General features: G+C 42.9%; 1 protein-coding gene across 1 annotated transcript; it reads right to left on the bottom strand.

The window, feature by feature from the left end:
- Nucleotides 1–14,075: 14,075 nt before the first annotated feature.
- Nucleotides 14,076–15,046, bottom strand: Gm33700 (predicted gene, 33700). The gene has a single exon (XM_006511610.3). It carries the CDS (start codon nucleotides 14,905–14,907, stop codon nucleotides 14,212–14,214), a length of 696 nt encoding a protein of 231 aa, XP_006511673.1. The 5' UTR covers nucleotides 14,908–15,046; the 3' UTR covers nucleotides 14,076–14,211.
- Nucleotides 15,047–15,343: the final 297 nt, after the last annotated feature.

The following is a 15,343-nucleotide window of genomic DNA, read 5'->3' as shown; positions in this document are numbered from 1 at the left end:
GCCTGGGAGAGGACCTTGGTTCTTTATGTATGCCTGGCTTCCAAGGAAGCTCCACCTAGGTAAGGCGGAGCCTAGAAATCAGGCCCTCAGAGGCTGTGGCAGGGAGGAGGATTGTTGGGAACATCTGGGTTTCAGAGAAGGAAATTAGCCTTTGAATGTCCTTATGGTGTGCATTGCCTTTATTGACATCACACACAGGAAAATTATTTTCTCAACCCCTGCCGGGTTGTCATGAACTCTTTGTCCCATCTCTACCTAGAAATGTGTGTTTGTATGTGTTTGTGTGTGTGTGCATGTTTGTATGTGTGTGTGTGTGTGTGTGTTTCTGGAGGTGGGGGTGGGGTGTGGCAAGGCAATGTTGGGAGATTTGGGGGTTTAGAAAAGGAATTTGCTCCTGGGTGTCCCTATAGTTTGCATTGCCTTTATTTGTGGCATCACACACAGGAAAACTATTTTTCCTCCTCCTGGCACATTGACATGAACTCTTTTTCCATTCCCACCTAGAAATTTTATCCACAAAACAAGATTGAAATGGAAATTACTAAAAAGAAACTTCCATTGTGCCTTGGAGATCAAGCTTGGTACTTAACTCCAATAACTAAGACATTTATATGTGCCTATTTTTCAATTAGATAATTGACTTCAAATTTGTATTAAATTGAAGTACATAATTGATCTGGGAAAATATATCAGTGATTGAATTATTGCCTAGCATGCTGGAGGTCAATGGATTTGATCCCCAGAAGTATCAAAAAAGTATTCCTGTGAAGAGTTTAGAGCATCCACAACCACAGAAGTTGGGAGACAAGATCAGCAAGATTATGAGTTCAAGGTCAGCTTACTACATAGTGACAACTAGGGCAGCCTGGATACACAGTGACCTCAAGGCTAGCCTGGACTGCTTGAATCATGTCTGAGAAACTTAGTTCATCCTTACAAGTTATTATGGGTGGGAAAAAATTTTTCAGAATTAAATCCTTTGTGTTGAAAATGATCAGATCTGTTTAATTTCTAAGTGGCATTTTTTGGGCATTTGTTCTATTTACATGTATCTGAGACTTGTAACCATTTTTAGACTCTCTCTCTCTCTCCTCTCTCCCTTCAGTCCTCTGTTAGAGATCATCCTCACACACACCAGACAAGCACAACAGCTCAGGGACACAGCCTGGGCCCCCTTTTTTTTTTTGCTATGTTTACTATTTTCTTATTAATTGACTATATTTTAGAGGCCTCGGCTAAGTCAGTGTAGTGTCTGGTGTACTTGCTATGTAGCCCTGCTCTCTGATGGGTGAGTTTACCACACTTTCATTTGCATCTCCACTGAGTAGCCACTTAAATGTTAGATCAATGCAGTTACTAAGGGAATATATTGACATCCATTGGTGATAAAGGTTAAGTGACAGGAAGACAGCCCTGTCAAGATACTCTCTGCCATGCTGAGTAAGCATTTTGGAAAATGTCTCCCAAAGGACTCCCCAGATATGTTCATTTTGCCTTTGGTTTCGTGATGGCATTCTCTGCATGTGTAAGACAGACTTTGGCATGACTAATGCCCCATTGCTCTGTCCTCTTCATCAGCTTTGTTCATTTTCCTAATTATGTGCCACTGTAATTTTATGACTTTAAAAATACATTTAGCAGTCGGGTGTGGTGGCACATACCTTTAATCCCAGCACTCGGGAGGCAGAGGCAGGCAGATTTCTGGGTTGGAGGCCAGCCTCGTCTTCAAAGTGAGTTCCAGGACAGCCAGGGCTATGCAGAGAAACCCTGTCTCGAAAAACTGAAAACAAACAAACAAACAAACAAAAACCAAAAACCAAAAAACCAAAAAATCCCCAAACCATTTAGCATTTCTTTTTTTAATTTTTCTTTTGCTTTTTTTTTTTTTTTTTTTTTTTTAAGACTCAGTGCCATGTAACCAACCTGATTCGCCTAAAAAGCTGTATAACTGAGGATAGCCTCAAACTTCTGGTGACTTCTCTCCACCTCCCAAGGGCTGCATTACTTGTGCAAGATATTTCCTCCTCCAAAGATCGGGATTCAGGGTAGGTTTTCCCACTTCAAACAATTCAATCAAGAACAACCCCTCACAGGTGGACTACATCCCTGTGTGTTTGTCAATCCCACATGGAGACAAACTGATAACCTACCATAGCCACCAGGTGCTCCCTGTGTCAAAAATTTTTATCTTTTCATTTTTTTAACCCATATATTTATTGGTTTATGTACCTGTTAGTTTGCCTTTGCTAGTACATTGGCCCTGCAGGCATGCAAGAACTTGGAGAGAAGAGGGGGTCAGGTGGTCTGGATTTGGAATCACAGGTGGCTAAGAGTCTTGTGAATGCTGCAAAAGTTTTAAGTCCTTTAAAGGCAGTAGTTCTCACCTTCCTGATCCTGGGACCCTTTAATATAGTTCCTCATGTTGTGGTGACCCCCATCCTTCTCAGATATAAAAGTATTTTCATTGCTACTTAGTAATGTAATTTTGCTACTGTTATAATAAAGTAAATATCTGATATGCAGGATGTCTGATAGGAGATCACCTGGCAAGAGTCATTGAAACCCTCAGAAGGGTTGAGAGCCATAGGTGGAGAACCACTCTTCTGATGAGAGGTGAAATCATTTACGTTCAGACCCCATTTTATAGAACCTGACCTAAGTTTGAACTCAAATAAACTAACAGGCTGATACCTAGCATTAGTTTTTAAGTTGTGCCCCAACAAAACCTGAGCCTAGCTCCAGTCTCTAGGCTAATCCTCAATAAGACTAGAGTTTCCAGGTTACACTTTCAACAAGGCCAGGTTATTCCTCTAACAAATCTGCACCCCCAGGTTACAAGCCTACTTCCTGCCTACCTATCACCAATGCATAGGGAAGCAGAAATCAAGTTATATGACACCCAGCATTAGCCAATTATGTTAAAGGCTACAGTAGCTTTCCAATTAAATGCTTGCATACTTATCCCCTGCTTGCTGCTTACTATAAAGCCTTGCCCAGATAGAGATTCAGGGCTCCCTCCCAACCAAAACTGTCCTGTCTGATGGTGGTGCATTGGGTGGGGGTTTATCTAGCTTGAATAGAAGGCTGTTAACTCTCTCCTTGCCTATTCAATATAGTACTTGAAGTCCTAGCCAGAGCAATTAGGCAACAAAATGAGATCAAAGGGATACAAATTGGAAAGGAAAAAGTAAAAATATTACATTGGTAGATGATATGATAGTATATATAAGTGACCCTAAAAATTACACCAGAGAGCTCCTAAACCTGATAAACAACTTCACCAAAGTTCTGTATATGAAATTAACCCAAATAAATCAGTAGCCTTCTTATTCTTAAAGAATAAACAGGCTGACAAAGAAATTAGGGAAATGATTCCCTTCACTATAGTCACAAACAATATAAAATACCTTGGTGTGACACTAACCAAGCAAGTGAAAGATCTTTATGACAAGAACTTCAAGTCTCAAGAAAGAAATCAAAGATCTCAGAAGATGGAAAGACCTCCCATGCTCATGGATTGGCAGGATTAATATAGTAAAAATGGCCACCTTGCTGAAAGCAATCTACAGTTTCAGTGCTGTCCCCATCAGAATTCCAACTCAATTCTTTATAGAGTTCGAGAGAGCAATTTGCAAATTTATTTGGAATAACAAAAAACCCAGTATATCGAAAACTATTCTCAATAATAAAAGAACTTCTGGGGGAATCACAATCCCTGACCAAAAGCTGATATTACAAAGCAACAGTGATTAAAAACTGTAGGGTATTGGTACAGAGACAGGCAGGAAGATCAATGGAATAGAATTGAAGACCCAGAAATGAACGCATACACGTATGGTCACTTGATCTTTGTCAAAGGAGCTAAAACCATCCAGTGAAAAAAAGACAGCATTTTCAACAAATGGTGCTGGTTCAACTGGCAGACAGCATGTAGAAGAATGTAAATCCATCTATTCTTATCTCCTTGTACAATGCTCAAGTCCAAGTGGATCAAGGATCTCTACATGAAACCAGATACACTGAAACTAATGGGAGAGAAAGAAGGGAAAAGCCTCAAATACATGGGCACAGGGGAAAAAATTCCTGAACAGAACACCAATGGCTTCTCCTCTAAGATCAACAATAGACAAATGGAACCTCATAAAATTGCAAAGCTTCTGTAAGGCAAAGGGCATTGTCAATAGGACAAAATAGCAACCAACATATTGGGAAAGGATCTTTACCAATCCTACATCCAATAGAGGGCTAATATCCAATATATACAAAGAACTCTAGAAGTTAGCCTTTAGAGAATCAAATAACCATATTAAAAATGGGGTACATAGGTAAACAAAGAATTCTCAACTGAAGAATATCAAATGGCCGAGAAGCACCTAAAGAAATGTTCAACATCCTTAGTCATAAGGGAAATGAAAATCAAAACAATCCTGAGTTTCCATCCCACACCAGTAAGAATGGCTAAGATTTAAAAACTCAGGTGACTACTATAAATAAGGCTGCTATGAACATAGTGGGCCCAGCTACACTACTCCTGGGCATATACCCAAAAGATGCTCCAACATGTAACAAGGACACATGCCCCACTGTGTTCATAGAATCCGTATTTATAATAAGCTGGAAAGAACCCAGATGTCTCTCAAAAGAGGTATGGATACTGAAAATGTGGTACATTTACACAGTGGAGTACTACTCGGCTATTAAAATTCTTTGGCATATGGATGGAACTAGAAAATATCATCCTGAGTAAGGTAACCCAATCACAGAAGAACACACATGCTATTAACTCACTGATCAGTGGATATTAGCTCCAAAGCTTGGGATATCTAAGATACAATTCATAGACCACATGAAGATCAAGAAGGAAGACCAAAATGTGGATGCTACACTTCTTCTTAGAAGGGAAAACAAAATACTCTTGGGAGCAAATACAAAGACAAATGTGGAGCAGAGACTGAAGGAAAGGCCATCCAAAGACTGCCTCACTCATATACAGTAACCAAATGCAGACACTATTGTGGATGCCAAGAAGTGCATGCTGACAGGAACCTGATATAGCTTTCTCCAAAGAGGCTCTGTCAGAGCCTGACAAATACAGAAGCAGATACTCTCTCAGCTAACCATTGGACTGAGCAATGGGTCTCCAATGGAGCAGTTAGTAAAAGGACAAAAGGAGCTAAAGGGGTTTGCAACCCTAAAGGAAGAACAACAATATCAAACAACCAGACTCCCCAGATCTCCCAGGGACTAAATCACCAACCAAAGAGTATACATGAAGAGACCCATGGGTTCAGCTTCATATGTAGCAGATGATGGCCTTGTTGGGTTTCAATGGGAGAAGGAGCCCTCTGTCCTGTGAAGGCTCGATGCCCCAGTGGAGGGGAATGGGAGGGTGGGGAGTTGGGAGTGGGTGGGGAAACAGCTTCATAAATGCAGGGGGAGGGGGATGGGATGGAGTATTGTGGGGAGTATGGGGAACTGGGAAAGGGGATAAAATTTGAAATTTATTTTTTTTAAAGAAAGAAAAAGATCATGCTGTGAGTTGCATCAGACTGGCTGGTTCCTGTCTGGTTTTCTTGGGGATCACTAACACTTGGCCAGGAAGTTCCCAATGTCTTACAGGAGTATCAGTCTGGAGGATCTTGAAACCAGTACAACTAGTCTAGGTATATGTGTTTTTATGTTTGCAACAATGTGTTGAACTTCCTGCTTCTTGACTGAGCACTGAATTGGTCTGAGCTTTCTGTGTGTGAGATCTGCAGAGTGGAATGGACACAAGCTTGTGTAGAGGTAAATATGGCGACTTTTCCAGCCCAGCTAACCTGATTTTTTTCTGCTGAGGTGTGGCTTCTGTTGCCATGGTAATTCTTCTAGGTTTGAGCCTAGCTGAGGAATTTGAGTGTAGGAAGTTTTCTATGTAGTCTGAGCAGGTAAGTGCTTGTGCCTTGGCACAAAACCTTTGTGATTTGTGTGGTGGCTAATTTTTCTGAATGTTAGAAACTTTTGTGAGATCTATAGAGTATAACAAAAGTATGTGTAAAGATAAGTGACTTATGTTGCCATGGTGATTTTTCCAGGTCTGAGTAAGCATTTGTGCATTACTGAAAGTTGTCATTTGTGTGAGCCCCACCTTCTGGTTGGTTTTGTTACTGTGGGCTGTATCTTTTTTCTGGTTTTGGTCTTTGTTGCTGGCTGTCTCTGTTCACAGATTCTGAGTGGCACCACATTGTCTTCTGTGCGTGCCACCTTCTGGTTGGTTCTTGTTCCTGCAGACTGTATCTTTTTCTGGCTTTGGCCGGTTTTTGTTTCTGGTTGTGCCTTTTTCTGTTCATTGATTCTAAAAGATCCCATCCTTCTGGGAACAAGGCCTTGAATTGGTTTCTGTGGCAGGTTTTCAGTTAGGACAGACGTGTCAGGGAGCTATGGCTAAGGCTGGGCCAGGAGGCACTCTGAGTCTTAGTCTGGGTGGACATGGGCTCAGGGGATCTGAGAGATGCCCACCAATATGGTTCTTTTTGTATGGGTGTGCACCAGTTTCTGGTTATTTCTCATTCCTGTCTGATAGAAAGAGAAGGTTCATTTGTGTTTCGGGAATTTAGAGAGGCCTTTTTCATGAGAATTATTTTCTGGTTGTTTCTTGTCTCTACTTGGTCAGAGGGAAGGCTACACTTGTGTTTCTCTGTAATTGTACTTAGGGTTTTTGTTGTTGTTACAAAGTGACTTTGACAACTGTATTAACATGGGACAGACACCTTCAATCCCTTTAGACTTGCTTTTCAGTCACGTTTGAGGATTTTAAAGGAATGAGGGGAGAATCTCTGACTCGTTAAGAAAGATAAATTATCCACATTCTGCAGGTCAGAATGGACCATTTTCAACACCAGCTGGCCCCCAGAAGAGCCCTCTGATTTGAAATTGGTCCAAGGTATTTAAAAGGTCACTTTTAAACCCAAGTTTGACCTTCCAGACAAAATACCTTCTGTGGTTGTTTGGTGAGATCTCCTAGAGGACCCACCTTCCTGGCTGAAACTTTTCTCCCAAGACAACCAGCAGAAGACCTTGCCTTGGCTAACAAGAAGTCCAGGATATGAAGGAAGAAATACTAGATCATCCATCCTTTTCTGTACCACCCTCTACCTGGTTCTCTAATGAAGGACAGAGGAAGATGTTATTTTTCCACCCCCACCTTATTTAACCCCTTGGGTGGAATAGCAGCTGCCACTGGAACTGGTCAGCAGGCAGCCCCATCACAGGCCTACTTCAGGTACATGGAGCAGACATGGGATTCCCCCTGAATCACAGTGTGCACAGCAGGGCCAGTTGATGACCATGGGGATCAGCTCTATCACTATGAGCTCTTTGCCTCCTGTGACCTTTATAGGTGGAACACTCAGAATTTTCCCTTTTCAGACAATCCTAGAAATCTAATCAATCTCTTAGAGACAGTCCTCTTCAGTCACCAGCACACTTGGGATGATTGTCAACAACTTTTCCAGGTCCTCTTTACCACAGAGGAGAGGGAAAGGATTTAGACAGAAGGTAGGAGGCTGGATCCTACCCTCACAGGGGAGCCCATTATTAATCAAGCAACTTTTGATACTTGCTTTTTCCTAACTTGCCCATACTGGGATTTTAACACCTTTGAAGCTAAGAAGAGACTCTTGGTGTAGCATCATGGTTCTGCTGTCACATTTCAGGGCCACTTCAAGGGAGACAATGAAAACCCTGCAGTGTTTTTAGAGGCAGTTATTGAGACATTTCAACACCCCCCCCCCATGAACCCTGAATCACCAGAAGCAAAGGCAGCTAGTTCTCTAGCTTTTATTAGTCAGTCAGAAACAGATATTAAGAAAAAGCTCTAGACGGTTGAGAAGTTAGGAGAAAGTTAGTGATAGTGAGGGAGTTAGTGATAGTGGCAGAGAGAGTATTTAAAAGAAGAGCGACTACAGAAGAAAGGCAGATGAAAGAACAAAAGCAACAGGCTTGAGATGGGGAAAGATCCTGTTGGCAGCCATGACCAAACCAGAAGACCCTAAGAGATGATTAAAACAAAAAAGAAGTCAATAAGGGGGGACCCTAAAGATCAAAAGTGTCCCCTCCCCAAGCCCAGGGTAACCTTAAAAGTAAAAGGGAACCCCACCAGGTTTTTTATTGTTGATAATAAAGTTCAATATTCTTTCTTGCTAATACCTAAAGATAAAGTCTCTTCATCAGTTTATAAATGACTTCCTGGTGGCAACAGAAACAAAACTAAAATTCAGGACCCCTTAGTAACCCTGAAATATTCAGACTATTGAGCCTCCATTCAGAAGGCTTACTCTACCAGCTACATGTGACCTCCCTAGACCAGGTGATGCATAATCAGACTTCTGGCCCTGGCATCAGCAATGGCCAACGTGTCACTTAGTGGAAGAGGCTGGCCCCCGACCTGTTTACACACCAGTGCAGCAATGACCTCCTAGTTAAAGATGATCCTGAATGACTCATTACCAGCCTCTCTTCTTGAATACCTCCGTGATTATTTTTTAGCTACCCTGCTGCCTGACCCTGACCTCTATTGAAAGTCCTCTGCATGAATGCTCAGATGGATGCAGAGGTAAGATGGCTCACCAGTGGCAACAGCCTCATTCAGGATGGGCAGTGGTATGCTGAGGCAGTGGTAGTCTCAAACACGGAGATTATATGGACAAAGCCACTCCTGGCAAGGATGTCAGCCCAGAAAACTGAGCTGAAAGCTCTGACCAAGTTGTTAGAGCTGAATAATGACAAGAGACACAGATAGCCACTGTTGCCTTTGCTACTGGTCATATCCATGTGGCTATAATAGGCAGAGAGGCCGTCTTATGGTATAAGGAATGTCTAAACTCAACTCCAGAGTGCAATACAATAGCCCAGAGAGTGGCCATAAAAACTGTGCCACTAATAGGGAATGGCTGAGAAGCACCTGAAAAAGTGATCAACATCCTTAATCATCAGGGAAATGCAAATCAAAACAACCCTGAGATTCCTTCTCACACCAGTCAGAATGGCTAAGATCAAAAATTCAGGTGACAGCAGATGCTGTCAAGGATGTGGAAAAAGAGAAAGACTCCTCCACTGCTGGTGGGATTGCAAGCTTCTACAACCACTCTGGAAGTCAGTCTGGAGGTTCCTCAGAAAATTGGACATACTACTACCAGAAGATCCAGAAATACCTCTCCTGGGCATATACCCCAAAAAGTTCCAACTGGTAATAAGAACACATGCTCCACTATGTTCATAGCAGCCTTATTTATAATAGCCAGAAGCTGTAAAGAACCCAGATGTCCCTCAACAGAAGAATGGATACAGAAAATGTGGTACATTTACACAATGGAGTACTACTCAGCTATTAAAAACAATGAATTTTTGAAATTTCTAGGCAAATGGATGGACCTGGAGAGTATCATCCTGAGTGAGGTAACCCAATCACAAAAGAACTCACATGATATGTACTCACTGATAAGTGGATATTAGCCCAGAAACGTAGAACACCGAAGATACAATTTGCAAAACACAAGAAAATAAAGAAGAGGGAAGAACAATGGGTGGATACTTCATTCCTCCTTAGAATAGGGAACAAAAAATACCCATGAAAGGAGTTACAGACACAAAGTTTGGAGCTAAGAGGAAAGGATGGACTATCCAGAGACTACCCCACCCAGGGATCCACCCATAATCAGCCACCAAACTCAGACACTATTGCATATGCCAGAAAGATTTTGCTGAAGGGAAACTGTATAGCTGTCTCGTATGAGGCTATGCCAGTGCCTGACAAATACAGAAGTAGACGGATCACAGGGCCCCCAATGGAGAAGCTAGAGAAATCACCCAAGGAGCTGAAGGGATCTGCAACCCTATAGGTGGAACAACAATATGAACTATCCAGTACCCCCAGAGCTCGTATCTCTAGCTGCATATGTAGCAGAAGATGTCCTAGTCGACCATCACTGGGAAGAGAGGCCCCTTGATATTTCAAACTTTATATGCCCCAGTACAGGGGAACACCAGGGCCAAGAATCGGGAGTGGGTAGGTAGGAGAACAGGGAGGATGGAGGGTATAGGGAACTTTTGGGATAGCATTTAAAATGTATATAAAGAAAATATGTAATAAAAATAAATTAATAAAAAACTGGGCTCCTCATATCCTTGATTGCCCTACACCCAAGAGATCCCATATTCTCTGACTAGACAGAAAATGTGATCTGCTTCCCCCCACTCCCCCGCAAAAAACAAAACAAAACAAAACAAAACAAAAAAAAAACCCAAACCAACCTTGCCAATATCTCAGTGTCACAAAAGATGACAAAGGATAGCTGACTACAACTATTTGTATCAGAGAAAATGGGTATAAGCATATAGAACAAGATCCATTGTTCTTCATAAACGTGACCCTGCAGAATGCAGGACTTCGTCTGCCAGTCCACCTTAGATAGAGATACCAATTTGAAAATAACTGAAATTGTTACAAATTGTAAGGTCTGTTAATTGACTAATGTAGTTGCCAATGAGAAGAACCCCTGAGCACCAAGCCAGGAGAATATTGGGAAGTGGACTTCACAGATACAAATACTTGCTGGTCTTTATAGATACCTTTTCAGGATGGACTGAGACATTCCCCAACTAAACATGAGACTGTGCAGATGGTGACAAAGAAACTACTAACAGAAATTCTTCCAAGGTGTGTTTTTTCTAAGCTTATAGGGTCAGACAATGGACCTTCCTTTGTGTCCCAGGTAAATTAGAGATTAGCTGGTCTTCTGGGGATTGATTAGAAACTTCATTGTGCTTACAGCTTACAGCCCCAGAGTTCAGGATAGGCAGAGACGATTAATAGAATCTTAAAAGGGACCATAATAAAATTGACCTTGGAGACTGAGGATGTCTGAATGGCTCTTCTTTCCTTTGCCCTTTATAGGGTACAACATTCCTCATACCAGATGGTACTTACCTCTTTTAAAGTTAAGATTGGTTCACCTACTGACAGAAGTTATTACAGAAATAGACAATTGCTAATTATTACGCAATTTCATGGGTGTAGTACAATGGGTACAAAAACATGTTTGGCTTAAGCTTCTTGATTTACGTAAAACAGGTCCACCTCCAGGGCTCTACCAACTGTAGCCCAGAGATTGGGCTCTAGTCAAGAGACATTGCCAGGAGTCACTAGAGCTTTCCTGAACGGGTCCTTGTGTTTCAGATTTGCAATGTGGATCCACCACACATCAGTTTGCAGTTGAAGAAGACCCTGGACTGCTGGAGGAGAATTCAGGCTCAGGAGTCCTTCCTATCTCCCACTGATGGGTCCTACCCATGCCCCAGGGACACCACAAAGCCATAGCCCTGTCACTGTTTTCATGAAGTGTCAGGAAGTCCCATGATTTTGACTTCTAAACACAAAAGAAAGGGGCAAGGATGAGAGGCCAAATTTAGTAAATTTAGACTCCATTTCAGAGAACCTGACCTAAAATTCAACTCAAGTAGCCCTCCTAATGCTATGTAAGTGGGTCCTAAATGTTTCAAAGTGTCCTTCTTACTGTACTTAGTGAGTTGGGTTTCTGAGCACTTTCCCACTAGCTGGCATACTTGGTGCCTCCAGTGTTTTTTTCCTCCTTTCCTTTTCTACAGGGGTGCATGGAGCCAAGGCTGGCCTTGAACTCTATACTTAGATGAGATTCTGATTTAGCTTCTGCTCCTTCTGCCTTACCCTGAGATTACAGGTAAAGACCACCTCAGCCAGTAAAATTAAGCCTTCTAAGTGTGTTGGACTTAAAGGTTCAGTTTGAAAATGTGGATAGTGATCCATTTCAGTTTTTTTTTCAATTGCAGAACCAATCAATTGACCTATTACACTCACTTGATAATTTTAACCTTTCCTACTGAATGCCATTATTCCCAACATTACACAGTCTCCTAGGTTTTGTTGTCTTTGCTATAGAAGGATTATGAGAAAGTTGGTATAAACTTTGTAAAAGAAAAAGGAGAGGAAGGAAAAGAGAAATACCAATTCATTCTTATCTCTCTCTTTTCTTTTCTTTTCTTTTCTTTTCTTGCCTTGTCTTGTCTTTTCTTTTTTTCTTATAAAGGCAACATTTAACTGGGCCTGGCTTACAGGTTAAGCAGTTCACTCCGCTGAAGCAACTCAACCTCCAGGCAGGCATGGTGCAGCAGGAGCTGAGAGTTCTATTCTACATCTTCATCTGAGGGCTGCTAGCAGAATACTGGCCTCTCTCTTTTCTCTACCTTTAATTGTTTTGTTGGTTATTTTAATGGTGGTTCTGAAATGCTTTAACCTCCCTTTTAGGCCAGCACCCACCAGAGGTAGTGGAAACGACAGGATACTGGGGAAGTGGACCTGTTTAGAAATGGTTTTTGGAGCAATATTATCTGTGTTGTACAGAAATTGGCAGTTGAGTTCACTTGTCAGTAGCAGCAGCTTGAGTCACAGGTTGGCAGCAGCAGCAAGATCCACTGGCAATGTCTGGATTGATATACCATCAATCAAGATTGGTAGATACAGGATAGCAGCAGGTGGCAGGACCTAGTAGGAACAGCCAGGGAGAAGGGATTTGGAGCAGCAGGGATAGGAGGAGCTGTGCCTTCCATGGCAGAGCAAAGATCAGGGAAGAGGAGAGACCAACAAGTGTTTTGCTATGCAAGCATGCCAAGAAAAGCCTCTTTGTTTATTTGTTTGTCTGTCTAGTTCTTTTACCCTCCTTCCAAACATCTGGGGTCCACCACAGGTTTTGCCTTAAGCACAAGTCTTGCCTTGCCTCAGCATGTGTCTTGCCTCAGCAGGTAAATCTGTCTCAGCTGACCTCACTCTGCCAATCGGCCTGAGTCTGTGGAAGTGGCAAGAAAATGAAGCAAACAAAAGAAAGTGTTTTTTGTGAATTTCTCTCTATGGAGTTATGACAAATTGAGCTCAACTACACGGTGTAAGGGGGACCAATACCTGCTTGCAGTTAAGGAGGAATCCTTTATTGTGTGTTTTCTTCTGCTTGCTTTAGCACAACATCCTTTCTCCTCTGATTCAGGGAAAAGTTCCTTTATGAGTGTGACTTAGCTAAACACCATCCAACAGAACTGACTTTCCAAAGAACCCTTTACATTCTCCTATTCTCTTTCGTTTCTTTATTTCTATACAGGGTTTCGTTGTTCAGACCCTTGGTTGTTCTGGAACTAAACCTAGAGTCCAGGCTGGCTTAGAACTCAGAGACCTGCCTGCCTCTGCTTCCTGAGTCCTGAGACTAAGGGTGTGTGCCACCACCGGCAGGACCACCCCATTCTTTCAGCTTCCCAAATTTCAGCTTCATCATCAGCCAACAGACCTTGGCTTCTGTGTTATTTTCATGTTGTGATCATGTGCACCTGTAAGCTGTTCCCACATGGTGTTAAAGATGAAAGCTTTCAGAAAACAAATTATCACACAGCCTTAAACTTTACAAGTAATATTCTATTTCCATACATAATGATGAAAATTCTATAATGACTGAACATTTCACATAAGTTCGGTTTACAGAAGAAAATAATTTATTGCTAAATTAAAAGTATAAAAGAATTTGGAACAGTAACCCAAACACTTTCCATGAATCCAATGCTTATGTCACTGTGAGAAATGTCCATCCAGTGTCTGCTGAACACAGCTGGTGACAATCTGCATCAAGTCTCACTCACCTGAGCCTGACATGTGAAGACCACTCCAGCAGGTGAAACAATGAGAAGAAGGGAAGACATCATCCATTCAGGGCTGGACCATCTTCTCCTCCTATGGTATAGTCAGTTTCCAAGGAGAGGAGCTTGAACCGACTAGGACAAGTCTTCACTTAGTCACAGACAGACACTGGCAGCAAACCCAGCGATTTTTTGTTTCCAGGAAACAGGAAAGGCTCACAGGTTTCTTACTGGGATCCACCAATGAACATCAGGTGACAATGGAAGGTTTTGAGATGAAGCCTGAAATTTGACAATCCATCTTCTGGTTTTCAAAGGCAGATTTTTTTTTTTTAAACTTCCAAGGTGTGCTGTAGTGTCTCCACTCTTCTTGAAGTCTTTATCTCCTGTCTCTAGTGTGCAGCAGAAAGCACTGTGTGCACAAAGGCTCAACATTAGGTTGTTGGGTGTCCACAGGATGTCTGGAAGTCCAGGCAATTAATTGTCCATTTCGCTGTGTGTTGCTGGAGCACTGAAATTTTCCTAGAAGAGGAGGCACCTCTTGGCCTTGCATGGAGGGCGATTAGGTCTCACGGGACTCAGAGGGCTCTGTTCGTGGTGGCTCGGAGGAGATGGAGGGAGAGGTTGCAGTGGTGAGTCTGTAAGCGGCTCCAGCATGCTACTTTGTAGGCTCCAGGTGGACCCCGAAGCAAAACTCTCTGCCCCAGGAGAGGCTGAAGGACTACAGCCATCTAATGAAGAAAATGAGAGATCAAGTTCTGGGTCCGGGCCATCTGGATCGTTCATCCATGGCATCCCTGAGGGAGAGGCACATTCCAAGCCCTCGCTGTCTCTTACCGAAGCACTGAAGGATTCTGGCTGGATGACTATAAGGTCCCGGGGCATGTTCAGGAGAGGGGATGCAAGCGGGCGGGAAAGGGAGAACTCAGGATGTCCTGGCCAAGTGGAGTCCTGGAGGCCTTCGGGAACCACGAGGATGGTGTGTCCTGGGAGCGACAATTGCAGGATCGAGTTGGGCTGGGGCTCAATGTGTAGGTCGAAGTCATCCAGGGGCAGCTGCAGGACAGAGCCAGAGGCCAGGAATACCACGGAGGTGAGCTCGTCGCTGGAAGTCCCCATAGGTATTTCCAGGTCGTGTTGAGCAGGCTGGTCTAGGTGGAGTCGAGGGCACTCGGCAGGATTGGGTTCAGGATCAGTGCTGGTGCTGCAGGGCTTCATATCCACAATTTTGGGTGATGTGGGCAGTTGGTAGTTCGTGCCCAAAAAGGTGTGATGCAAGTGCTGGTCCGGAGAGCTGTACTTCTTGCAGGTTGTACAACTGTTGTGTGGAGGCTTTTACAGCCGACTCTGGGCACTCTGGGAGAGAGCAGGTGTAATCAGAAGAACTAGCTGATCAGAAGTGTTGACTGGGAAAGGATTTGAGTTCTTTATATGTGTCTGCCTTCTAAGGAAGCTCCGCCCCGGAAAGGCGGGGCCTAATGACCAGGTATGCTGGGCGAGGGGAGGGGGAGAGGTGTTGGCAGGGGGAATGAGTGTTGGGCTTTCCCGGGTTCAAAAGAAGGCTATCATCCCTTCAATATACTTATGGTTTACCTTTCCTTTATTTGTGGTATTACATGCAAAAATTATTTTCCCGCCCTCTGCCCTTTTGTCA

Source organism: Mus musculus, chromosome 9 (assembly GCF_000001635.26).
Source record: "Mus musculus strain C57BL/6J chromosome 9, GRCm38.p6 C57BL/6J".
NCBI classification, from domain to species: Eukaryota; Metazoa; Chordata; class Mammalia; order Rodentia; family Muridae; genus Mus; species Mus musculus.
Note: the sequence above shows the minus strand (reverse complement) of the source record. Positions and strands in the feature narration are given on the sequence as shown.

Coding starts and splice junctions, on each gene's coding strand:
- Gm33700 (XM_006511610.3), bottom strand. CDS start 14,907: ATGAAGCCCTGCAGCACCAGCACTGATCCTGAACCCAATCCTGCCGAG.